The sequence below is a fragment of the Tilletiopsis washingtonensis genome (assembly GCF_003144115.1).
Source record: "Tilletiopsis washingtonensis strain MCA 4186 unplaced genomic scaffold FA09scaffold_24, whole genome shotgun sequence".
NCBI classification, from domain to species: domain Eukaryota; kingdom Fungi; phylum Basidiomycota; class Exobasidiomycetes; order Entylomatales; genus Tilletiopsis; species Tilletiopsis washingtonensis.
The window spans coordinates 32,582-55,520 of NW_020312021.1; the positions used below are offsets into that span (position 1 = coordinate 32,582).

Genomic DNA, 22,939 nt, shown 5'->3' on the forward strand with positions numbered 1-22,939 from the left:
AAGATAAGCCTTCACCAGTCGAGCGCGCCCAGGCGCTCGCGATCCATCTCGAATGCCTTGCCAGACGGGGCTCCGTCGACAAGCGGTGTCAGCTGATGCCCACGAGGACCGCTCGAACGTGCTCGTGCTCTGTGTCGAGCGCAGGCACTTCGCTCAGCTCTGCGACGTGGCTCATTCGCCGTCTGCGGCATTCGTCCGGGCGGAGTCAGCAGTTCTGCATCTGATGCGGGCCGCGCGTGCTGCACATCCGCACCTGAGCAGTGCAGTGCCGCACGACGGCGTCAGGCAAGGCGGCCGCTGCACGGGCGCAGCCGCCCGCGGGCCGCTGGCTTGGCTCTGCTCCGGCACTTGCGCCGTGTTGCGCGCGCAACCGAATGCCAGTGATTGGCCCGAACCGGGAGGCTTGGCGCTGTCGCTCTCCGCTGCGCACTCCGCCGCGTCTGGCTTCCCCGCAGTGCGGGGGAGGTCCTCGTGCCCTCGTCCAGCCGGCCTTTCCGCGCTTGCTCCTGCTCTCCTGCAGCGGCAAACGAGCGGCGGCTTCGCCGGACCGCCCCCAACATGGGCGACGCGGCTTTACGGAAGCGCCGCGCCGCCATCGCGCGCGAGACAGACATCGGCCATCGCACGCGCAGCAGCGCCTGCAGTCGTCGCACACGGCGCAGCAGCACGTTTGCCAACGTCCACGTAAGCCCGCGCCGCCTCTTCCCCCGCGGACAGCCACAGAGCGAGGCGCCGTCGCCGTGTGGCGCTGAGGCGGATCCCGCTTCGCCGCCCTCCGAGGAGGTCGCCTTCCGCAATCGATCGAGAACGCACGCAGGACTGTGGAGATGCGGCCAGCCGAGGCGACGCGGGCCGCGTCTGAGCCCCAGATGCGTTGTCTGGGTGCTGCGTGCGCGACGCACAAGGGTCCCATCCTTCGAAGCGCCCAAGCGAACGCTCGACCTCGGAGCGAGCCTCATCTGCAGGGTTCGCGAGTAACGCAATGGGCAGTCCGCCGCCGCCGATGTTGCGAGCAATGCACCGGCGCATATAGCCTTCGCGGTCCGCCTTACCGGACTGTCCGTGTCGCAGCCGCCGGCTCCGGCGAGCTCGCCGTGAGCACGCGGGAGGGGCGGAGTTGCAGGCGCGCGCAGCAGCAATGCGGGGGTGGCTTGCGCCAGGCACGCTCGACGGCGTGCGGTCCTTCGTCGCGCCGCGGCTGCGCATGCACAGCGCTGCCAGGAACGCTTCGCACTGTGCATAGACAGGAGCAGAGTTGATTGCTAAGGGCTACATGGGCGTCACGCATCGGAGCTCGTGAAGGGTCGTGTGCTGAGGCAAGAGGCTAGATCTGGGGTAATGCGGGGGATGCGGGGTCAAGTGATGGGTGGCCGCGGTTGAGGCGGCAGGGCGAGAGCGCCCAGGAACGGACCGGCGGCAACGAGACGCCTGCCTTGTCGATCTATGCCGTGATGGCGGCACGCTGGCCGGCGCGCTCGCCATTGTAGTGCGTGACCTTGGCGCCGAACATCTCCTCGTGCTCGTGCCCGTCGTCGCCCTTCTTCGCGCCGCCCTGGCCGTAGCGGCGCACACGCTCGCGCTCCCACTCGCCGGCCGTCGGAATCTTCTTGCCGGCGGCCCGCGTCTCGGCCCACAGGTCGCGGCCGTCGAGCGCTTCCCGGATGACGGGGCTGTCGAGCGTCTCGAGCGGCACGTCCTCGTTGAGCAGCGCAAAGTAGAAGCAGCCGAGGCGCGTGTACTGCGCCTGGTCCGCCGGCGGCGCCACGACGCGGTGGATGCAGCTCTTGAGGTAGCCGCCCGAGAGGAAGTGCATCGCGTCGCCGAGGTTGAGCACGACGGCGTTGTCGGCATGCTTGACGAGGCGCCACTTGTTGTCGGGCATGAGCACTTCCAGCGACGTGATTGGCTGGCTCCACAGGACGGACACCGAATTGAAGTCTGCAGCGACAATCAGCCATGGCCCAACCACACACGCTCCTCCAAGCACACACCAGTGTGGCCCTGCAGACGCACGCCGCCGAGCTTGTCGTCGTCGGCCTTGTCGGGCGTGTGGTACATGGCGTAGCGCAGCAGGTCGATGCCGCGCTTCTCGGGCTCGCGCGAGAGGTCGTACAGCGTGTGCACGGGCAGCTTGAGCACGAGCGAGAGCACGTTGAGCACCTTGCGCAGGATCACGTCGTGGTTAAACTTGGCAAACTCCTCCACCTCGGGGATCAGCGGCTGCAGCGCCGCGGGGAAGAGCGAGGAGCGCGCCGCCGGGGCGAAGGACTGCGAGCCGAAGTTGAGTTGCTGCAGGGAGGGCTGTCAGCACATGAGCAGAGCAAGCCTATCCGGGGCAGATCACCTCGATGCGGTCCTTGACACCATTGATGCTGCAATGCGGAAATAGCATCAGCAGCTGCACGCTGGCCAGCGAGCTGCAGCGACAGCACTTCTTGCCCCACTGCCGCTCATCTGAACTCACCTCCAGTGGCCCTGATTCTTGTAGCTGAAAGATGTGATTCGTCAGCAGCCATTCGGAGCAGACTTGACAAGCGCAGGCGTGGGCTAGAGGTTGGCTGCGGGCTGTCGCAGCTACCTCACACGAGGCTGCAGCTCCTGCGTTGCAGCTGCAGTGCGCCAGCCTGCGATGCTGCTGCCGACTGCCCAGCTACTTTCACCACCTGCCTCCGCACCTGCCACCGCGCCCTCCCTGCACCCACTCACCCGACGAAGCTGCCCTTGCCGAGCATGTCCGCCTTGTACTTGCTCTTGTCCTCCTCCGACACGCCCGTGAAGCCGTACTGGCCGATGGCAAACTGGCGCAGCACCTGCTCGTACGACCAGCCGTGGTTCACGGCATAGGCAAAGCCGTCGCGGCGGAAGGCGGCGTCGGCCTCGCGCACGAGCTCCTCGGGGATCTGGTCGAACTCGTCGCCCGTCACGAGCGAAAGGTCGAGCGTGCTGAGCTGCGCCCACTCCAAGTCCTCCTGCTGCGTCGGCTTCGGCGGCGTCCAAACGGGAATGTCGAGCGTGGAAGAGGGCATGCTGGGCGGTGCGGTTGCGTATGAGATGGGATATCGTGAGCGTCGCCTTGCTCCATGCTCGTTACTTAAGGGCTCCCTCCGACGACGTGCCGCGAGGGGCCCTCGGACGCTGGCGTGCTGCCGCCATTGCGAGCCCCGGTCGGGCACGACGGGCGTTCGTGCTCGGCATGCTGATCGCCCTTGTGCGGCCAACGTTTCTTCGCGCTTGTGGAGGTGCGGAGGGCACGCGCCGCACGGCCGCGATGCGGCACGATTTTGGCGCGAGCACGCCATCGCCGAAGCACGCCTTCGCGCGCTCCCAGCGCCGCGCCCTCGCGCAGCGCCCGGAGCGCGGCGCTGAGCGCACGTGTGGCCGTACACGAGAACATTCGGGCAGGCCACACCACCTCGGCCCTCCCCATCCTCATCAAAGCGCAGGGCCTCGGCTGCGTCGGTGGTGTCAGAATCGAGGGCGGGAGAGGTGGTGCGCATGTCGCCTTAGCGAGGACCGAGATCACTCAAGCGGTCCGGCGGGCCGGGGCGATCAATTAAAGGAAGCGCCCCTGACTCTCGGCGGCGTGCTCCGCGTGCTCGACAGGGGCAGATCAAGGCTTTCGGATTACCCGCACTGCGGCCCTAGAGCGACTGTGCGCCGTCGCCGAAGAAGGCGGTGACAACGGCGAGCGTGGCATCGTACACGCGGCTCGGGCCTGGGTCGGCGGCCTCGAGCAGCTCCTCGAAGCGCGCAGACAGCTCTCTGAGCATCGTCGCGGTTCGTGCGTCTGCCTCGGCTGGAGCAGGGAGTTTGATTCAGCGATCACCCATGGCTGGGTTCGAGGCGCAACGCACCGGATTCTGGCAGTTCGGAGGACAGCGAGAGCGTGCAGCGAGCAGAGCCCCACCGAGAAAACGACACCGGCGAGCGGAGAACGAGCTTGGCTCCACTGAGTGCGCTGCGTCAGCTTGACTCGGCGCCAGCGGCAACATACGGCTCACATGCTATTCTCGAATGTGAGCGTTTCGCGAGCGGTCGACTGCCCTCGGCACAGGTCGGGCCGTGCGCTGCTGAGCGACTCAAAGAGCCTCGAGCGCACCTGCAGCAGCGCCCGCCGTGTCCTGACCGCGATCAGCAGAGCCGGCGCGTCGCCTGCACGCTCCCAGCTGTGAAAGCAACGTGAGCACAGATGGTATGCTGCAGATCAGCGGACGTACCGCGCGACGTGCGGCTCGAGCGAGCCTCGCAATTGGGACGGCAGCCGTGCTTGCATGCGCTCGACTCGCGGTGTCGAGGCGGCAGACAATGTCGACGCCGCGTCTTCGCGGATGTCCAGCTGCAATGAGAACATCTCGTTGTCGGCAGCATAGTGGAGAGAGACGCCGCGCCGCGAGCTGCTTTGGTCCGTCGTCTCCACGCGGGTCAGACGCAGGCCTGAAAACTCTTCTTGCGCATTAAGCTGAAAAGACCAGCGTCAGCGCAAGCGGGCAGAATGTCTGCTGCGAGACGAAGCCACATGCCTCCACATGTCGAGCCACCATGATTTGGACTCACCCCAGCCTTTGCCCCAGCTAGCCGAGCCTCTGGATCGGTCTCCTCCATCCCGCCCGCCTCTATCAATGGCGCTGGCAGCAGGGCGCCGCCGAGACTGTCGCCGCCCGCCGCAGGTCCAAAACCAAGGAGCTGAGAAAGCGCCGAAGGTGTTGAAGTAAGAATTGCAGTTCTGGAAGAGCAGCGACGGTGAGCACGACCCAGCGCAGTCACACGAGCAACTCACAACGCCTCGTCGTCTGCCTCGCGCAGCCGGCGCTCGAGCTCTGCCTGCTCCGCAGCCCACTGGCGGCGCGACTGAGAATCATCTGTAGCGCTTGCACTGCTGCGTCGGGCCCTCTCGCGCGCAAGATCGCCTCGCAGCCGCCGCACGTCGAGCTCGGCGTCTGCAAGCTGCTGCTCGAGCGCCGCCCGCTCGGCGCGCTCCTTTGCCTCGCGGGCCGAACCTCCGCCTGGGCCGGACGTCGAGTGCGGCGACGAGCGTGCACCGCGAGATGTGCGCTGCACGAGCGCCGAGGTCGATGGCCGTTGGCTCGGCCGGCCTGCAGCAAGTGCCGCTGTCGTGCGCGGAGTCGAGGCCTTGGGCGACGCGCCGGCCGCCCGCCGCGGACTGGTGCGCGTGCCGGGCGACGTGGGCGGGGGCTGTGACAGCGAAGGCGACGACATGCGGAGAGAAGAGAGAGATGCGTGGTGGCTTGTGCGAAGGCAGTGGTGCGGAGGCAAGTGTTGGGAGTGCGAGTGTGGAGCAGGCGCAGCGAGATCAACACTTCGCGCCTTGGCGGGCGGCAGCAGCGCGACGCGGCGCGTGGGAGCAGCGGCGGCGTGACTAAGCAGGCACCCAGATTTGGCTCTTGAGGCGGGCGGCGGTGGCCGAGCTTGCGCTTGCGCCGGCCCAGCCCGGCGGCACCAGCCAGCCCCTGCGCCACCACGAACCCTGGGCGGCCCCACCTTCTCTCTCACACCATCCTCTCCCAGCCCACTCCCCACCCCCAGCATGCTCGCCCGCCCGCTCCTCCGCCAGCACACCAGCTCCGGCCTCATCGCTGCGGCGGCCAGCTGTGCCGGCAGCAGCGCGCCCGGGCCGTCGCGCCAGCTCGCCACCGCGGCGCCGTCCCCGCGCGTCGCCGCCTTCCGCGCTGCCCTCGCCGCCGACGCTGCGCCGGCCGATGCGCTCCTCGATGCGCCCACGCGCATCGCCATGGGCCGCACGTCCGACGCCCGCCTGCCGGCGCACCTGCGCACCTCGATTCCCACGGGCAAGAACTTCACGCGCATCAAGCGCGACGTGCGTGCGCTGGGTCTCGCCACCGTGTGTGAGGAGGCGCGCTGCCCCAACATCGGCGAGTGCTGGGGCGGCGAGAAGGGCACGAGCACGGCCACGATCATGGTGAGTGCCGAAAGGCGGCAGCCGTTGGGCTAGAGGGTGCGCGAGGGCCGTGCGCCGCTCTCAGTGCTCCAGGGCGCCGCAAGCCGCACCGCACTGCAAAGGCTGACACTCGCTCCAGCTCATGGGCGACACGTGCACCCGCGGCTGCCGCTTCTGCAGCGTCAAGACGTCCCGTGCGCCGGCGCCAGTCGACGCTCACGAGCCGGAGAACGTATCCGAGGCCATCTCACGCTGGGGGCTGGGCTACATCGTGCTCACCTCCGTCGACCGCGACGACATGTCCGACGGCGGCAGCGCGCACATTGCGAGCACCATCTCCAACATCAAGCTCAAGGCGCCCGACACGCTCGTCGAGGCGCTTGTGCCCGACTTCCAGGGCAACCGCGAGCACATTGAGAAGGTGGCGCGCAGCGGGCTCGACGTGTTCGCGCACAACATTGAGACGGTCGAGCGCACGACGCCAGACGTGCGCGACCGGCGGGCAGGCTACCGGCAGACGCTCGGCGTGCTCAAGGCTGCCAAGGACATGGTGCCGAGCCTGCTCACCAAGACGAGCATCATGCTGGGCTGTGGCGAGGAGGACGCCGAGGTGGAGCAGACGCTGCGAGGTGAGTCACGTCAGAAGCGCGAGCCTGTGCACTAGCTGACCAGTTGCACAGACCTGCGGGAGCACAACGTCGACGTCGTGACGCTCGGCCAGTACATGCGCCCGACGAAGCGGCACATGAAGGTGCATGCCTATGTCTCGCCCGAGAAGTTCTCGCACTGGGAGACGCGGGCCAAGGAGCTCGGCTTCCTGTACGTCGCCAGTGGTCCGCTTGTCCGCAGCAGCTACCGCGCCGGAGAGTACTTTGTGAGTCGCTCGTGCGTCTCGCCGTCGCGTTCTGTGCTGATGCGGTCCTTCGCAGATCGAGAACGTGCTCAAGAAGCGCCGCGGTCTTGCTGGCGAAGGCAGTCCGGCTGGACCGGCGGCCCTCAGCAGCGAGTCTGGCACCGGACTTGCTGGCGAGGCGCGGTCTTAGATGCGTAGATTATCGTGCAATTTGGGCTCGGGGCTCGTGCCGTGTGCCAGCCCTTGAAATGCGACGTGGACTCTCTTGCCTCCTCTGTCTGTCGTCGAGGCGTAGTCGCGGGCCGTGAGGTTGCCACTTTCCCGCTGTGCTCGACCTTCGCACTGGCAGTTCGCCGTATCTTCCTGTCACGTTTCTGCTGTCCGAGTCAGCGCTTGTTGCGGTATGAGCTCTGGTGAAGCCGGGAGCCAGGCAAAGGCGCACCAGCCGACGCACGGATCAGCAGGAGATGGCTTGGCTCGCCGCGTAAAGCTGCGCGCGGAGGTGGACGAGAGCGGCTCCGCCGCCGCGCGCCGCGCCGAGATGTCATCAGGCTCATCAACGCACCCTGCCTGACTCCCGACTACATCCTTCGCGCACCCTTCTCAGCCCCTCGTCCTCTCGCCGCCTCGCAGAGCACGTACTGCGCCTGCACTGAAGCGTCCTCAGAGCCGCCACGCTACGCTGCCGCCATGGCGTCGCAGTCCGGGCTCTACGTGGCGTATGGTGCGTCGCTCGCTGCCGCGTCTGTCAGCAGCACCAGTCTGACGTGCTCGTCTCAGGCGCGCTGATGTCGGGCGCCCTCGTGCCCATCTACTACGGAGCATTCGCCTCGCTGCCGCCGTCGCCGCTGCCCGCCAGTGCCGCCGACTCGGACGCCGATGCCGGCAGCGACGACGAAGAGACGCTGCAGAGCGAGGCGCTGACGTCGAGCGAGGCCTACCTCTTCCCGCTCCTCGGCAGCGCCGTACTCGCCGGCATGTACGTGCTTGTCAAGCTCGTCGACCGCCGGTACCTTGACGTGCTGCTCGGCGCGTACTTTGGCGTGGTCGGCGCAGCTGCGGTCTGGAAGGTGAGCGCAAGAGAGGTGAAGCGCACGCGGCGCGCAGGAGATGGGACGCAGGGTCAGCTGTGACGCCGAGGCTGACCGTGCTTGCCTCAGTCCGCACATGGAGTTGTCCGTGGCATCCTTGGGCGCGCGCGGTGGGCATCCTTCACCGCCTACCGGCTGGTCGTCACGCGCGAGGCACCTGCCAAGCGAGCGGCGAAGAAGGGCAAGGGCCGGTCGAAGGCAAAGAAGGCGGCTGCTGGTACGTGCGCTGTGGGCAGCAGCTGTCCCAGAGCTCATCAGGCGCCCCGCAGAGTCCGTCTTTGCGACCAAGCTCTCGATCCTGTCGCTGCCGCTGGGCCTGCTGTCGGGTGCCATCGTGCTCTCGTACCTCTACACGAAGCACTGGGTGCTGTCGAACATCCTGGCGCTCTCGCTCGCGCACTCGGGCATCACGCTCATGGCGCTCGACTCGTTCCGCACCGGCGGCATCATGCTGCTCGGCCTCTTTGCGTACGACATCTTCTGGGTGTTTGGCACCGACGTCATGGTCTCGGTGGCGCGCGGCCTCGACGGGCCGATCAAGATCACGTTCCCGAAGAACTTTGCCGACGGCCTGCAGCGCGCGCTCGAGGGCGCCGAGCCGGACTGGAAGCTGACGATGCTCGGCCTCGGCGACATTGTCATCCCCGGTGAGGCGTGTGCATGAGGTGCTCATCCGCTGCGGCCCACTGACGGCTGCTCGCAGGCATCTTCATCGCTCTGGCGCTGCGCTTCGACCTCGCACAGCACCGCGCTGCACACCCGACGTCGCGCACGCGCCGCGTCTTCCGTCGGCCGTACTTCCGCGCGACGCTCGCGGCGTACATCGCCGGCCTGGCGACGACGATGGGCGTGATGCACGTCTTCCAGGCCGCGCAGCCGGCGCTGCTCTACCTCAGCCCGGCGTGCATCCTCGCCGTGCTAGGCACGGCGCTGCGGCGCGGCGAGGTGGCCCAGGTGTGGGCGTGGAGCGAGGAGGAGGAGCAGGAGGAGCAGGAGGCAGACAAGGAAGACTAGGCAAGCGGCGCAATGCAGGGCTAGGAGATGGATGCTTTGGTGCAAGAGGACAATCCCGAAGAGAGGAGCGCAGGCTGGGATCGTCGCTTCGGGGCATGGGTGAGGGGCGTTGCTTGCGGGCGGGGCGTGTCATGGGAGATGTGGAGCGGCATGAGACAGTCTTGAGAGGATCATGGAGGGATCGGCACGTAGCGCGAGGTAATGGGTCGCTTCTTCTTGCCCTTGCTTCCCGCGCCTGGCGGCGGCGTCGGCGCATCGCCGGGGATCGGCGGTGTGCTGGAGCTGGGCGGCGGCCCGGACAGGCTTGCTGCTGAAGCTGCGCGAGGCATCGGCGGCTGCGCGGCCGGCGGCTGGCTCAGGTCGCCGAGGTTGGAGCGGGCGCGCGGCAGGGCGCCGCGCATGCCCGGCGGACCCGGCGGAGGCGAGAGCGACGAGAACGACGGTGCGCCGCCCTCCTCGCTGATCGGCGGCGTCGAGCGCGCCGAGCCAGGCGGCCCGGCGCCGGCGAAGCCCGAAGAGGCCGCTGGTGGCGGCCCGCTCGGGACGTCGCTCGCCGTGCGACGCAGCGCCGCATTGTTCCCGGTGCCCGTTGAGGGTGACGCGGTCTGCGCGCGAGGCGGCGGCGGTGGCGGAGCGGCTGCTGCGCCCGTGTCGCCGGCCTGCAGATGGGTCAGCGAGTGCTCTTGGCGCAGCAGACGAGCAGCTGCGCACCTTCTTGTTCACCCAGCGCTTCAGGTCCTTGTCGAAGTAGAAGACGCTCTCCTCGCCGAGATGCGCCTTCTTCGCCTTGGGCTGCTCCGCCTCCTTCTTGCCGCCGCCACCCCAGAGGCGACCGAGCCAGGACCCGCCAGCAGCAGCGGGTTTCGCTGCGAGATTGGGACATGAGGGTCAGTGTGGGCGCTGAACAGCTACTCGTGGCGCATCTCACCCTCCTCTTGCGGCTTGCTCTCGCTCTCCTTGCTAGGCTCCGCAGCCGTGGCGCTCTTGTCGCCGCCGGCAGCTGCAGCAGCGGCCTCCTTGGCCTTCTTGGCCTTCTGCGTGCTGGCATTGCCAAAGCCGAGGTCGTCTTCCTCGTCGTCCTCCTCGGCGGGCTGCTCCTGCCGCGGCGTGTAGCTCGCCTGCGTGGTGGGCTGCGGCGTGCTGCCGCCGAGCGCGTCGAAGGTCGAGATGAAGCCGCCCTCCTCGCTGAGCTCGCCGCCGCCACCAGCGTTGGAGAAGAACTGCGGCTGCTGCGCGCCGTGCGGCTGGTAGCCATAGTATGGCTCCTCCGCCGGCTGTAGCGCCCCGTCGCCGTTCTCGCCGCTGCTGCTGCCCGCCCACGGCGCATTGGCCGAGCTGTGACTCGTGTACGGGCCGCCGTAGGCGCCTTCCGACGAGCGATCGCTGCTGTACGGCGCCGGGGAGCGCGTCATGCCGCGCGAGCTGTCCGACGGCGCCTGCGCCTGCGGCCAGTCGGCGTACGGGTCGCGCGATGTGGCCAGCGGCGTCATCTCGGACATCGACAAGGGGTGCGGCGACGACTCGCGTGTGTGGAAGTCAGCTGCGGATCCGGCGCGCGACGACGGCTGGCTGCCAGTGAAGTGCGCCGGCGTGAAGCTGCTGCTGCTGTGGAAGTCGGCCGTCGACTGCGCGCGCGACACGGCCGTCGACATCGAGTCGGGCGTGATGGCGCTGTAGTGCGAGAACGGCCCGACGGCGCCGGTGGGTGGCGCCTTGGCTGCGGCAGCCTTGGAGCCAGCGGGGGCGCCCGCGTCCATGTCTTCGCCCGCGATGAACTTGGTGAAGCGGCCCTCGAGCGCGCCCCACATGCCGTCCATCGTCGGCCGCTGGATCTTGCGCGAGACCCAGCTGCCGCCGGCATCGACCTGCGGTGCGCCGACGATGCGGTCGGACAGCTCCTTCACCTGCGCGAGCAGCGTGTGGTGGTAGTAGCGCGACATGCGGCCGCCCTTGAGTGCGGCAGCGATCGCCTCGCAGTACTTCTGCGCGCCGCGGGCATCGCCCAGCTCGGCGAGGCGGTATGCATGCACGAGGCGGAAGGCCTGCATGTGCGGAGCGCCGTGATACGTCTCGCCGCCCTTGGCCACCGGCCGCAGCGCGCCGATGAACTCGTAGATCTCGGAGAGCAGGATGTGGTCGATGTCGCGCAGGTAGACGTTGCTCGCTGCCGGGCTTGACGAGCCGAGCAGAGAGAGACGTGCGCCAGAGCCGTCGACGCCGTCAAAGGCGGCTGACTGCGGCGAGAGCAGGTAGCTGACGCGAGCGAATGTCAGCATATGAGTCTGCAGGGGTCACTCGGTATACTCACCAGATGTGCGCTGCCTCGGTCCAGCCAGCCTGCAGGAGGCCGTCACCCATCGCTGTGAGCGCAACCGAGTCGCCGCTCGTGCGGTTCGCGATGATCGTCGCGGCGGCCTTGCGCCACTGCGGCAGCTTCGGCGCAGCACCGGAGAGCGCCGACAGCGTGCTCGCGCCCGGCAAGCTCGGCAGGCCTGCCTGCGGCGGCATGAAGCTCGTCTTGGAGCGGAACGCATCCGTGACTGCGGCGCGTCAGCAGGGCAGAGCGGGACTTTCATTGTCTGGAAGACACTCACTCGCAGTTGGCGCTTGGCCTGAGAAGAGGGAGTATGCGACGCGCAGGCTCTGCCGGCCGCTCGCGGTACCGCCCGGCAGCCCGTCCCGCGGTGCGTCCTCGGCGAACTCGTGCTGCATGAACTCGTCCACGACGGTACGCCACAGGTCTTTGTCGACGCAGCTCGCGATAGTCAGCGCATGCGCCCACATCTGCTCCTTCATCGCGAGCTGCACGGCCTCGCGGCGCTCGCCTGCGAGAATCAGCTCCTGCATACGGTCGAGGAACGAGGCGCGCAGGGTGTACGTCTGCAGCACACTGTCCGAGGCGGGAGTGACGGCCACGGCGGGGTGCGTCTCCTCGCCGCTCTCCGACTGCAACAGCGCCCGCGTTGCGGCGTCGAAGGCAGGGCTGAAAAGGAGCGTTAGCGAGCGCATACATGTGCCAGGAGATGCGGCACTCACTTGGCGGTGACGTTGCCGTCGTGCTCGAGCATCAGCACCAGGAGTCGCATCATCGTGATGCGATCCTCGACGTGCTGCGCCTCCCAGGCACCGTCCTCGGCGTGCAGACCGCTTGCCGCGAGCGCGCCGTTGGCGTTGACGAAGCTTGGGCGACGGCGAAGATAGCCGACGCCGCGCTGCACCTCTGCGATCGCCTCATTGAGGTAGGCGATCAGCGCGGCCTTCTTGGCCTTGTTGCCCGTCGTCGGCCCGCCGGTCGCACGAGACAGGGCGCCGCCTGCGCCTGCGCCACCCGGACCGTCCAGTGCTGGGCCCGGGAAGCGCTTGATGTCGAGCGCGGTGCCGTACGTGTGCGATGGGACGACGCTCGAGAGTGGGCGGACGTGTACTGACGTGCTCGGCGCGCCGCCACCGAAGGCGTAGCCTCCAGAGCTCGACGCCGGGTCCGACGCGCCGGGGAAGAAGGTGACGAGCTTGCCGTCGAAGCCGAAGCTGGCGACGGCGATCCGCACGTTCCTCCGCTCCTCGGCTGCGTCGGGCGCCTGGCCGGAGGTGCCGCGCGAGTGCTGCGAGTACGAGCTGCCAGCGTACGACGTAGGTGGCCCGTACTCCGAGGTCGCCGGCGCGAGATTGCCCGCGTGCTGCTGCGAAGACAGGTACGAGCTGCTCGCGCCTGGCGGTGCGCTGCGCACGTTGAGGTTGCTGAAGCTGCGCTGCGTGACAGTGCCCGAGCGCGCGAGCGACAGACCGTCGGGCGTCTGCTGCGAGCTCTCCTCGGAGTACGGCGAGCTCACGCCGGTCCAAGACATGGCAGATGCCGGTGCTGGCGGCGTCAGCGGCGCAAGTTGCGGGTAGCCCTCGCTGCCGCCGCCCAGCGAGCTGAAGCCCGAAGACGCGCCGCCTGCGTCGCCCGACGCGCCCCACGACGGCCCAGCAGCGTACGGCGCGGGCGCGGACAGTCCGTTCTGCGAGCTTGGCTGCTCGTACGTCGATGGCGCGCCGTAAACATCGTCGGTCGCCTGGTGGCCGCCAACGAACTCCTGCGATGCGTAGGTCCCGCTGGCCTGCTCGCGCGGCGCGTACGGGTCGTCGGCGGCAGTCTGGGGAGCGTAGGCTCCCTCCACTGGCGCGTACGGATCCTCGATGTGCCCGGTAGCAGGCGCGCTATGCTCGCCGTCCGGAGCGTAGCCGTAGCCCTGCGGCGCGTATGAGCTTGGCGCTGCGTCATACTGGCCGTAGCTCTCTTGCGCAGGATACGGCTCTCCTGAAGATGAGGGCCTGGCGGCGTACGGAGCGGTATAGTCGTTGGGCGCATAGCCGTTCTGCGAGCTCTCGTCGTGCGGTGCGTCGTAAGCGCCGTAGCCGGCGTTGGAAGCGCCATAAGCTCCGTAGCCTCCGTCGCCGGAGAGCTCAGTCGCCTCGGGCGCCGCCGCGCCGTCGAAGCCAGCGCCGGACGCGTATGCATCGCCAGACGGCGCGTAGCCGCCCTCTGCGTCGTACGTCTGCTCTCCCTCGCCCGAGTACTGGCCTTGATAGCCGCCGGCGCCGCCCTCGGGGTCGGCCTCGTCGTGCGCCCGGTACGTGTCGACTGAGCCGTACGCGCCAGGCTCCCGCTCAGCATCGTCGCGGGCTGGCTGCTCTGCAGACGCAGGATCCGTGTCCGGCAGGGTCTCGACGTGCGAGTCGGGCGCAGCCGTCAGCTCGGCGGCCTCGGCGTTGGCCTGTCCGTTCAGGTCGAGCTCCTCGAGCGCGGCCGCCGCGCCGCCAACATCGTCCTGCGCATCGGCATCTGCTTGTGGCTCGGCGTCCGTCGACGGCAGAGCGACTGTTCTCGCCACGGCGGGTGGCGTGGCTTCTGCGTCGATGCTTCCTGCTCGCGCGGTGCCAGCAGACGGCGGGCCGTCGTCGGCTGTCGTCGGCGTGACGAGGAGCCTGGGCACATCGCGCACCTGCTCGTCTTCGCCCGGCGAGAGAATGTCCGAGCCAGCCAGCGAGACGTCGGCGCTGGCCGCCTCTTCCAGCCCGCCAATCCACGCGTTCCGCGGCGGCTCCGTCTCTGTCGCGCCGCTGTCGTCGCCTGTGTCCCACCCGCCCTCGGGATCCTGAGGCTGGTCGAAGCCGGGCAGGCCATCCGCGCCGTCGCCAGTCGGCGTCTCAGCCGCAGCGCCAGGCGCAGGCTGAGATGGCTCCTCGAGCGCCGCCGAGACGTCTTGCGGGTCTGCGTCAGGCAGCGCGCCGCCGCCTTCTGGGTCCTCAGCGCCGGCCTCGAAGCTGTGTGCTTGGCCCTGGCCGTACTCTGACTGCGCAGGGTATCCCGCGTGCGTGGCCTGCTCTGCGCCGTCGTAGCCTGCGTGCTGCTGCTCGTATGCGGCGCCGCTGTAGCCCGCCTGCGACTCGTCGTACGCGCCGTAGCCTTGGCCCTGCGCTTGGTACTGCGCCTGGTCGTAGCCTGCCTGCGCGCCGCCCTCGCCGTACTGCTCGTGGCCGCCTTGGCCGAAGCCCTCGGCGTGCTGCTGGTATCCGCCTTGCGCTTGCTCGTAGCCGGCGGCAGCATAGCCAGCCGCATCGTACTGGCCCTGCCCGGCAGCATCGTAGCTCTGCTGCGGCGCCTGCTGGACGTACTGGCTCTGCTGCTCGTATCCGCCCTCGTAGGCGTAGTTCTGCTGGCCGTTCCAGTCCTGGCCCGCCTGCGCGCCGTACTGGTCCGCCTGCGGCTGCGCGCCGTACTGCTCAGCTGGCTGCGCATAGCCCTGGCTCTGCCCGTAGTACTGCGCCTGCTGAGCCTGGGCGCCGCGTGCGCGCCGCGAGCCCGTGCCGAAACCGATCGACGGTGGCGCGTCGTAGGCATACCCGCCCGACTGCGCCGGCGCCGGCGGGGCAGCAGGCGCTGGTGGCGGCACATGCGCAGCCGGTGCGCCGTACGAGTCGCCGTAGTTCTGCGCCGGCTCGTAGCCGTACGAGGCCTGCTGGTCATAGCCGCCCTGCTGCGGCGCCTGGGCGGAGTAGTCGTAGGCCTGCGAAGGCTCGTAGCCCTGGCTTTGCTCGTAGCCCTGGCCCTGCTCATAGCCCTGGCCCTGCTCGTAGTTCTGGCCTTGGTAGCCCTGGTCGTACCCGTAGCCCTGCTGCGGCTCGTAGCCCTGCTGCTGGTACCCTTGCTGCGCATCGTAGCCCGGCTGTGCGGCGTAGTCGGGCTGCTGCTGTGCCGCATCGCCCTGTGTGCCGTAGTCGTACTGCTCCTGGCCGTAGCCCTCCTGCTGCGAGTAGTCCCACTGCTGCGCCAGCTTGGGCTGGTCGGGCTGTGCGCCGCCGCCGCCAGCGCTGAGCCAGTCGTCGCCGCCCGAGTCGCCGAAGAGCGCGGTGGGCGAGTGGGCGTGCTGCGTCTTGGCGGGCTGCGCCGGCGCCGAGGCTTCTTGCGCAGGCGGCGCAGATGGCTGCGCTACATCCTGCGCCTCCTCCTCGGGCGCCTCGGCGATGGCAGCGAACGGGTCGTCGCCGTCGGTGCCGAAGAGCATGGCGGCGTTGGCGACGGACGGCGCCGGGGCGTGCCCGGGCCGCGTCGAGGAGCCGGACATCCGTGGAGCCAGGCGACTCGGAGTGGTGAGGAGTGTGGAGGGGTGCAGCGCGGCTGCTGCCTCGAGTGCACCGAGGAGCGCTGTGCTGGCCTCGGGAGGGAGGCGGAGTCGGGGGTTGCGGAGGCAGGTGGATGCAGAGCCGTTGCTGTCACGGAAAGCGAGCCCGGCCCCGGCTCAGGCTCGGCCAGCGGCAGCGCACGCTCCCGCCGGCGCGGTGCAAGGCACGCCGCCAGTGTGCGGCTCCACGTGTCGAGCGCGCGCACGGGCAGGCTCGCCTTCGCACGCTCCTCCTCGCCGCACACTGCATCGATGCGCACATCCTTTGCGTGCAAAATCAAGCTCGACCTCTTTGCTCTCCAACAGGGCGAGACTGACAGCTCAGCGCCTAAGTCGCACCTCTCGGCGGCGGCAAAGGCCTGCCAACCCTCTGGCGCGCTCCACGTCGACGCCGGGCTGTGCGGCCGACGTGCGCCGGCCGGGACTCGGGAGCTGCCTGCAGCCGCTGCAACGGCCACGCTTGCTTCCTGCTCTCCACCACCTCTCTCCCCCCAACATGCCGCTCGTGTCTGGCTACGACTCAGACTCGGACTCGGGCTCCGAGGCAGGGCCCTCGCGCCCCTCGCCGCCGCCCGCAAGCAGCAGCGGTGGGCTCTCCTCCATGCTGCCGCCGCCCAAGAGCGGGCTTGGCGGCCTGCTGCCGCCGCCAAAGTCGGGCCTGAGCGGCATGCTGCCGCCTCCCAAGGCGTCTGCGGCAGCACCGACGAAGGCGCCCGCACCGCCGAAGAAGCGTCAGATCACCATCGGCTCGCTCGCCTCTCTCGGCGCCGATGACTCGGCCGCTGCAGCGCCAGTCAAGCGTCCGAAGCTGTCCGCAGACGACGGCGCGCAGAAGCCCAAGCACGGCCTGTTTGGCATGCTGCCGACGCCGAGCGCGCCGAAACCTGCAACACCTGCTGAACCAGCGGCCGAATCTTCAACAGCGCCCGTCTTGCCGCCGCCCGGCCCGAGCGCAGCTGCGGATCCGCCGAAGCAAGCCAAAGGCAACGACGCCTTCCGCGCGATGCTGGGCCTGGCGCCGAGCAAGGCGCCCGCAAAGCCGGCGCCGCTACGGCCGAATGCGAGCGCTCCAGTGGCTAGCAGCAGCAGCAAGCCCTCTGCCAGCGTGCCCGCGGAGAGCAGCGCGAAGAAGGAGACAGAGAGCGAGTGGGCCGGGTTCTTTGGCCTGGGTGGTGAGTGTTGTATGCCGTGCATAGGGAGACGAAGCGAGATCCATGCAGCATCGCGATCGAAGCGCTGTGTGCTGATGCTCGTGCTCCCAGGCGCCGCGCCGTCAGCACCGTTCAAGCCTGTCGCTGCGCCAACACAGCGGTCCATTGCGGTCCGGGCGGCACCTGAGCTCGAGGAGCCCGAGTCCTTTCCCGGCTGGTCGCAAGATCCAGACGGCACATGGGTGCCCGTCACGCCGGCAGCGCACGAGCAGTACGCAGCGTGGATGGCGTCGCAGAAGGACGAGACGGCGACCAGCGGCGGCAAGAAGCCACGCGACGAGCAAGCCGCCGAGATGGCGCGTGCCGGCGTAGCGGCCGACTCGCTGCGCAGCGTCGATGCCGGCGCCGACGCGCTCGCCGCATACGAGGCACAGGCACCGGCCCGCAGCGATGCGCGCTACGCCGCTGCCGCCGCCGCCGTCGGCTCGAGCGCCTCGGTCGAGGATGCCGGCGGCGAGGCGCAGGCCAAGAAGAGCAACTACCGCGCCATGCGCAAGGGCCAGCTCAGCGCCCTCGTCGCCCAGGCAGAGCAAAACCGCGACCGCCTCGAGGGGAAGTGGGCCGCCGGGAAGGCCAAGCAGCGCGAGGGCGGCTCGAAGTACGGGTTTTAGGAATCGACATTCATGCAAGAGACATGTTGAGGAGAGAGGCGGGACAGTCGTGGTGCAGTCTCGGACAGCCAGCAGGCGGCGATGCATGGCATTGTTCGCGGCACGCCAGCGTCTCTACCCTCTGTTCTGCCCGCCTAGCCCTCGATGTCGAGTCTTCGTCGCTTGCCGCGTGTCCTTGCGTGTCGCTTGCCGCGCGTCTTGCCGTTTGTTGATCGGCGCCGGACGACTGCGGCGGGGAAGCACAGTTAGCGGTGGCGTCGACGGCACGGTCGCGTCGACTCACCCTGCGCTCCGTTCTGCGCTCGACTCGCTTGCGTGTGCCGCCCGTGCCGTCGGTGGTGCTGCTGCTGATAGTTCAGCGGCGCACGCTGGTTGAGTGCGCACGATGCACACTCACCTTGCTGGCCCGCGAAACCACGCGCGCTTCCCGGCGTGCTGCGTCTCCGGCCCCGAGTGACGAAAGACTGATGCCTCGTCAGCGGGGCGAGATGACCAACCCGACGCAGGGTGCTCACGCGATGTACTCGGCGTTTGACCTCGGATGGAGCCACACGGCGCCTCGAGAATCGCGTGCTTGCTGCGTCTGGCGATGCTCGTCAGCTCGAGGTGCGCTCGGCACAGCGACGGGGACATGCAGCGTACGCACCGGCGGTCGACGTGTTGCGGTCGTCCTTGCACGGCCGCCTTGCTGATGGCTGGTCTGTCGACGCATCGAGATTGGCGGGCAGGCGTCAGCAGCGGTTTACACACGGCGCTCAGGTCCGTCCGCAGCACGGTCAGCGGGTGGGGGACGGCGACGGCTCGTCGCGGCAAGGTCGAGCGCAGGACTGTCAGCGCGGGCTGGCGCGGCAGACGGCTGGCGGGGGGCTGTCAGGTGAGCTAGTGCCATCGCAGCCGCAGTCTGAGGGCGCAGGCGCCGTGTGCGACAGCAGCAGGAGACGGCCAGGTCGTGAGGCGCAGGGTGGGAGACAGTAAGGTGTCAGCACAAGGCGGAGCACGGCAGGTGACCGCGAATCCATGAGGCGTGTGCGGGCAGCGAGACATCTGGGCCGGAGCGAGAGACGCCGAGGTCGTGAGGCAGCAACGGACGGTCAAGCCGCCATTAGCGAGTCAGCGGTGACGGAGGACCAAGCGGCAGGTGGGAAGCTATGCAGGCCCTCGACGAAGCAAGTGGTGAGGCAGAATCGAACGGGCACAAGATCGTGAGGCGCAAGGAACGCCGGCGGGAATCGTTGCGGTCGCGAGACAGAGCGTGAGGCGCCACGGCGTGAGGCGCAGCATGAGGCGCAGCGTGAGGCGCAGCGTGAGGTAAGGCAGGTCCTGAGGCCGCAACGCGAGCCTGTCAGCGCCGGCACCGAGCGGCGGCAGGGGCAGATCACGACTCGAGGCGTGAGGCGGAAGCAAGAGGCAGCGGCGGCAAGACAGGCAGCGAAGCCGGCAGCAGGTGTTGGCATTGCGAGGCATCGGCGGCGGGATCGACACGGCCGGCGAACAGCGGCAGGGAGCAGAAGCAGGAGTCAGAGGCGGGAGACAGCAGCAGGAGGTCGTCGTGGGTGCGGTGAGGGACATCATAAGACAGCGGCGGGAGTCGGGGGTCGTGGAAGCAGTTGTCAGCGGCCCAATGCAGCGGCGGCGGGAAGCAGCAGCGTGAGTCGGGTCATAGTGCGGCAGGAGACAGCGGCGGAAGTCGAGGTCGAGGTCGTGGGCGCGGTCGTGGGTGCGGTCGTAGGCGCGGCAGGAGTCTGCAGCAGGAGTCGAGGTCGTAGCGCGGCAGGAGACAGCGACAGGAGACAGCGACAGGAGGCAGCGGCAGGAGACAGCGGCAGGAGACAGCGGCAGGAGACAGCGGCAGGAGACAGCGGCAGGAGACAGCGGCAGGAGACAGCGGCAGGAGACAGCGGCAGGAAACAGCAGCAGGAGACGTAGGCAGGAGTCGAGGTCGACGTTGTGGGCACGGCAAGAGTCAGCGGCAGCAGTCGAGGTCGACGTTGTGGGCGCGGCAGGAGTCAGAAGCAGGGGACAGCAGCAGGAGTCAGCAGCAGGAGTCGAGGTCGACGTCGTGGGCGCGGCAGGAGTCAGCAGCAGGAGACAGCAGCAGGAGGCCGAGTGTGGTGCAAGAGGTGGGGACCATCGAGCTCGCATCGCGCTGCTGCGCATTCTCGCCGCGCCGCGCGCCGCCGCTCTGGCTGCGGTCACGTGTCACGGCGCTGTCAGCGCCCGGGCCATGGCGCGCGTGACGCGCACCACTTAACGCGCTCCATCCCGACGCGGCATGTCGTGCAGGCGGCCGCGCTGCGAGCCGCGCGCAGCCAGCGAGAGGGCGTGCAGCGCTGCGAGCCTAGCCCTCGCCCACCGCAGTCCTTCTTCTTCTCTTCCACCCCCGCACTTCGCCCGTCGCAGCACCCCGTGCAGCAGCTTCGCTCGCCACGGCACCTCTCACCGCCGCGCTCTCCCGTCACAGCCTCCTTCGCCGCGGCGTCTCCCATCGCAGCATGGAGGCTCGCCGCAGCGGCCGCGTCGCCAAGCTGGCTCCGCCCATCTACGCCTTCGTTCCCATGCCGGCCGTGGATGACGACAACGAGGACTGCATGATGCCCGCGCATCGCTCGGCGGCCGCGCCGGCGCCCAGCGGCCCGGCAATTGCATCGTCCTCGCGCGGCAGCACCTCTGCCGCATCGCCATCGTGTGGCAGCGGCTCGGCTTCGTCGCCTCTCATCATCGACGGAGATTGGCAGTCGGACGAGGACGAGCTTTCTGCACGCGAGCTCAAGCACGAGCTACTCGCAGATGCGATGCGCGAGCTGCGTGTGCAATTGAACGTGGATCTGGGCGCGCCCGTGGAGGCGAAAGATCTGCTGCTGAACCTCGACGCGTTCTGCCGCCGTGTGGTCGGTGAGGTGGGATTCGTGAACACGCCCATGGGTAAGTCTTGCCGTCAGTGGCGCAGCGAGCGCGGCAACGTGGCCCAGTGCTGTCAAACAGGCAGCAATCGGCGGCGCCCCCCCCCCCCCTCCTGTATGCGCGTGCTGACCCCGTCCTGCGTCAGCCGTCAAGGTGGCTATAAGCTTCTTCTTCAAGGACCAGGAGGAAGGTGGCGCACCGGCTCTGCCGTACGATCTTTGCGCGGCCAAGACCGGTCTCAGGCTGATCGCCGAGGACGTCCTGGCGCTGTCCGGCGAGCATGGCCAGCGCGAGGCCGCCAAGCACGCCCTCGAGCGCGGCGCGCGCGCCAAGCCGCTGCCTGCGCAACGTGCTCGCCTCGCAGATCAGGCGGCCGAGGCCGGCGCAAGCGCCGCTCGCCTCGCTTCTGCTCCTGGAGCTCCTCCGGCGCCGATCGACGGTCTCGACATGTCCGACGCCGATGCCGCTCTGCCGCACACCGGCCGCGCCGACGATGGCGTGCTCGTCACGCACGCTGTCTTGCCCGGCCGCGCCGCCAACGCCGCCGAAGCGCCGCAGGCTGCCGCCGTCAACGAGCTCAACTCAGAGTGGGACGAGACGATGGATGTCGGCGCTCCGGCGAGTGCGTCACGCGCATCGGATGCGTCGGACGAGGCATATGCATCGGATGCGGCAGACGAAGCATATGCATCGGATGCGGCGGAGGATGACGCATATGCATCGGATGCGGCGGAGGATGACGCAGATGCATCAGATGCGGCGTCGCCGGCAACGTCTGCTGCTGTGGCTGCTGCTGTGGCTGCTGCGTCGGACGCTGTGGCTGCGTCGGACGCTCCGGCGCCTGCGGTAGCCGCAGCCGGGCTGTCGGCATCAGGCGCACGGAGACAAAGGGCCGCCCAGGGGCAGCAGAACCGCAATAAGAAGAAGGCTGTCCTCGCAGAGGCGCTGAAGGACAACGAGCCGCCGCTGCCCGAGATGGCCACCTTCTGCAACCGCGTCCTCAACGAGGCCGGATACCTGCAGACGCCTCTTGTTGCAGACTTTGCGCAACGTCTCCGAGTCCAGGCAGTCGCCGCGGACGTCCTCAAGCCCCTCACGAACGCAAACCCCTTCAAGGTCAAGTTATCGGCAGAGAGTTACATGCTCGCAACTGCGCGCGCAGTGACGGGAGTCGTGATGCAGCAGGGGGCGTTCAGCAGCGTCGAGAAGATGGATCTGGACATGGCCATCCTCGAGAACGGCAAGACCAAGAACATTCTGGCGTCAATCAAGAAGCTGCCGGCAGCTCGGACGATCAGCGGGCGCTCGATGCCGTCAATCATGGCCGCCCGCCGCGCTGTCGGCGCTTCGAAGCGGCGCGAGGGGCTGCGGCAGTATCTCGCAGCCGAGTCGCAGCGCAGCATGGGCTTCCTGACGCTGCGCCAAGTCTTCGAGCTGCGTCGTGCCGAGGTACAGGGCGGACGCCCCTACCCTTGGTTCGACGCAGCAGCGGGCAACCTCGCGCCGCCCGTCGCCGCCGCTGCTCAGCCTGCTGCGAAGTGGTTCGACGCAGCGGCGGGCAACCTCGCGCCGCCCGTCGCCGCCGCTGCTCAGCCTGCTGCGAAGTGGATCGGCGCATGCGACGCCGACATGGTCGCGCCGCCCGTCGCCGCCGCTCCTCAGCCTGCTGCGAAGTGGATCGGCGCATGCGACGCCGACTTGCGCGCGCCGCCCGTGGCCGCCGCTTCGAAGTGGGTCGGCGCCTGCGACGCCGACTTGCGCGCACCGTCCGTCGCTCATGCTGCGAAGTGGCTTGGCGCCTGCGACGCCGACATGCTCGCACCGCCCGTCGCCCATGCCGGCGCCCAGCCGAGCTCTGCGTCAGAGGCTGAGGCGTCGACGATGGCCACGCACCTCGACTAGCTCGAACTAGTGCCAACTTTCTCGTTCCTTTTGTCACGCAACACCTACAGTCGTGCCACAGACACGGCTGGGTCATGTACGCTCCGCGCCGCAATTCATTGATCACACGACTTCACGCAGCAGACATGGTGCAAAGGGTAAGACACATGGAAGGAACAATGCCGAACTGGTCGGTGTGAGAGAGATGGACCGGCGTGGTGAGGCTGCAACGCAGGCACGCGGCGAGGCAGAGCCGAAGAGCGGCGCGGGCCGGGGTTGCTGGTGAAGACAAGGCAAACGCGATGCGCGGGCGGTGGAAGATGCAGAGACGAGAGAGGGCAGGCGGAGTGACGGTGGAGTGATCAGCAGCTGAGCCCACGCAGAGCGCACTCGGTCTCCCACCCACGCGCGGGCACTAGTTGATGGCTCAGCGTGCCTCGCCGCGAGGCCCGCTCGTCGCTTAGCGTTTCATCCAGCCAAGTAGGCCTGGACGGCCAGCCTTCTCGCCCTCTCGGCGTCTACCGCTCGCGTGTCGCGCCTCCCGTGTAGCTCCTTCGCGCCAGAGACACCAACGCCGTGTCGCACTGCGCTGTCGACGGCGTGCCTGCCCTTCTCGGTGCACTTCGAGCAACTCATCGAAGCGACTACCGCCGGGCAGATGCAATGCCGCGGCCCTCGAGAAGGAGAGTGAAGGGCCTTGTCAAGCCCAGCGTCTACTGATTGAACGGGACTGTGTGCTCGCGAGCAGCCGGCATCAGCGCCGGTGCAGAAATGGTAGCGGCATTCGCTCCGGCC

The 22,939-nt window shown here is 68.6% G+C and overlaps 8 protein-coding genes across 8 annotated transcripts; 4 read left to right on the top strand and 4 right to left on the bottom strand.

Moving 5' to 3' along the window:
• Positions 1–188: 188 nt before the first annotated feature.
• FA09DRAFT_150221 (hypothetical protein) lies at positions 189–1,632 on the bottom strand. Its single transcript, XM_025739179.1, has one exon. It carries the CDS (start codon positions 1,239–1,241, stop codon positions 282–284), a length of 960 nt encoding a protein of 319 aa, XP_025595386.1. The 5' UTR covers positions 1,242–1,632; the 3' UTR covers positions 189–281.
• FA09DRAFT_332292 (Clavaminate synthase-like protein) lies at positions 1,238–3,240 on the bottom strand. Its single transcript, XM_025743401.1, has 5 exons — positions 2,707–3,240; positions 2,465–2,488; positions 2,345–2,372; positions 1,992–2,289; positions 1,238–1,938 (listed from the first exon to the last, which is right to left on the bottom strand). The coding sequence occupies exons 1-5, from the start codon at positions 3,024–3,026 to the stop codon at positions 1,442–1,444; spliced, it is 1,167 nt and encodes a 388-aa protein (XP_025595387.1). The 5' UTR covers positions 3,027–3,240; the 3' UTR covers positions 1,238–1,441.
• Positions 3,241–3,423: 183 nt separating this feature from the next.
• On the bottom strand, positions 3,424–5,281 carry FA09DRAFT_332293 (hypothetical protein). The gene is made up of 6 exons (XM_025743402.1): positions 4,778–5,281; positions 4,555–4,723; positions 4,218–4,459; positions 4,002–4,166; positions 3,855–3,949; positions 3,424–3,796 (listed from the first exon to the last, which is right to left on the bottom strand). Exons 1-6 carry the CDS (start codon positions 5,215–5,217, stop codon positions 3,642–3,644), a joined length of 1,266 nt encoding a protein of 421 aa, XP_025595388.1. The 5' UTR covers positions 5,218–5,281; the 3' UTR covers positions 3,424–3,641.
• Positions 5,282–5,749: 468 nt separating this feature from the next.
• On the top strand, positions 5,750–6,960 carry FA09DRAFT_301878 (hypothetical protein; the record flags this gene model as incomplete). The annotated part of the gene is made up of 4 exons (XM_025740381.1): positions 5,750–5,938; positions 6,057–6,546; positions 6,598–6,791; positions 6,847–6,960. 4 exons carry the CDS (start codon positions 5,750–5,752, stop codon positions 6,958–6,960), a joined length of 987 nt encoding a protein of 328 aa, XP_025595389.1.
• A 592-nt stretch (positions 6,961–7,552) lies between these two features.
• Positions 7,553–8,875, top strand: FA09DRAFT_301960 (peptidase A22B, signal peptide peptidase; the record flags this gene model as incomplete). The annotated part of the gene is made up of 4 exons (XM_025740385.1): positions 7,553–7,840; positions 7,931–8,002; positions 8,112–8,508; positions 8,565–8,875. Coding segments are annotated over 4 exons (1,068 nt in total), but the record flags the coding sequence as incomplete, so codon positions are not given.
• Positions 8,866–15,623, bottom strand: FA09DRAFT_150362 (hypothetical protein). Its single transcript, XM_025739180.1, has 6 exons — positions 11,912–15,623; positions 11,470–11,858; positions 11,184–11,415; positions 9,804–11,128; positions 9,587–9,741; positions 8,866–9,534 (listed from the first exon to the last, which is right to left on the bottom strand). Exons 1-6 carry the CDS (start codon positions 15,481–15,483, stop codon positions 9,046–9,048), a joined length of 6,162 nt encoding a protein of 2,053 aa, XP_025595391.1. The 5' UTR covers positions 15,484–15,623; the 3' UTR covers positions 8,866–9,045.
• A 551-nt stretch (positions 15,624–16,174) lies between these two features.
• Positions 16,175–17,543, top strand: FA09DRAFT_150497 (hypothetical protein). Its single transcript, XM_025739181.1, has 2 exons — positions 16,175–16,712; positions 16,850–17,543. Exons 1-2 carry the CDS (start codon positions 16,311–16,313, stop codon positions 17,360–17,362), a joined length of 915 nt encoding a protein of 304 aa, XP_025595392.1. The 5' UTR covers positions 16,175–16,310; the 3' UTR covers positions 17,363–17,543.
• Positions 17,544–19,854: 2,311 nt separating this feature from the next.
• Positions 19,855–22,165, top strand: FA09DRAFT_363042 (hypothetical protein; the record flags this gene model as incomplete). Its single annotated transcript, XM_025745547.1, has 2 exons — positions 19,855–20,284; positions 20,409–22,165. The coding sequence occupies 2 exons, from the start codon at positions 19,855–19,857 to the stop codon at positions 22,163–22,165; spliced, it is 2,187 nt and encodes a 728-aa protein (XP_025595393.1).
• Positions 22,166–22,939: the final 774 nt, after the last annotated feature.

Excerpts from the sequence above, each read along its gene's own strand:
- FA09DRAFT_150221 (XM_025739179.1), bottom strand. The coding sequence starts at position 1,241 with ATGCACAGTGCGAAGCGTTCCTGGCAGCGCTGTGCATGCGCAGCCGCG.
- FA09DRAFT_332292 (XM_025743401.1), bottom strand. The coding sequence starts at position 3,026 with ATGCCCTCTTCCACGCTCGACATTCCCGTTTGGACGCCGCCGAAGCCG. Across the intron at positions 2,290-2,344 it reads GTGTCAAGGACCGCATCGAG|CAACTCAACTTCGGCTCGCA; the intron begins GTGATCTGCCCC and ends CCCTCCCTGCAG. Across the intron at positions 1,939-1,991 it reads GCGTCTGCAGGGCCACACTG|ACTTCAATTCGGTGTCCGTC; the intron begins GTGTGTGCTTGG and ends TTGTCGCTGCAG.
- FA09DRAFT_332293 (XM_025743402.1), bottom strand. The coding sequence starts at position 5,217 with ATGTCGTCGCCTTCGCTGTCACAGCCCCCGCCCACGTCGCCCGGCACG. Across the intron at positions 4,724-4,777 it reads GAGGCAGACGACGAGGCGTT|AACTGCAATTCTTACTTCAA; the intron begins GTGAGTTGCTCG and ends CTGCTCTTCCAG. Across the intron at positions 3,797-3,854 it reads CTCCGAACTGCCAGAATCCG|CCGAGGCAGACGCACGAACC; the intron begins GTGCGTTGCGCC and ends TCCCTGCTCCAG.
- FA09DRAFT_150497 (XM_025739181.1), top strand. The coding sequence starts at position 16,311 with ATGACTCGGCCGCTGCAGCGCCAGTCAAGCGTCCGAAGCTGTCCGCAG. Across the intron at positions 16,713-16,849 it reads CGGGTTCTTTGGCCTGGGTG|CGGTCCATTGCGGTCCGGGC; the intron begins GTGAGTGTTGTA and ends GCGCCAACACAG.
- FA09DRAFT_150362 (XM_025739180.1), bottom strand. The coding sequence starts at position 15,483 with ATGTCCGGCTCCTCGACGCGGCCCGGGCACGCCCCGGCGCCGTCCGTC. Across the intron at positions 11,859-11,911 it reads GACGGCAACGTCACCGCCAA|CCCTGCCTTCGACGCCGCAA; the intron begins GTGAGTGCCGCA and ends GCTCCTTTTCAG. Across the intron at positions 9,535-9,586 it reads AGCGCTGGGTGAACAAGAAG|GCCGGCGACACGGGCGCAGC; the intron begins GTGCGCAGCTGC and ends ACCCATCTGCAG.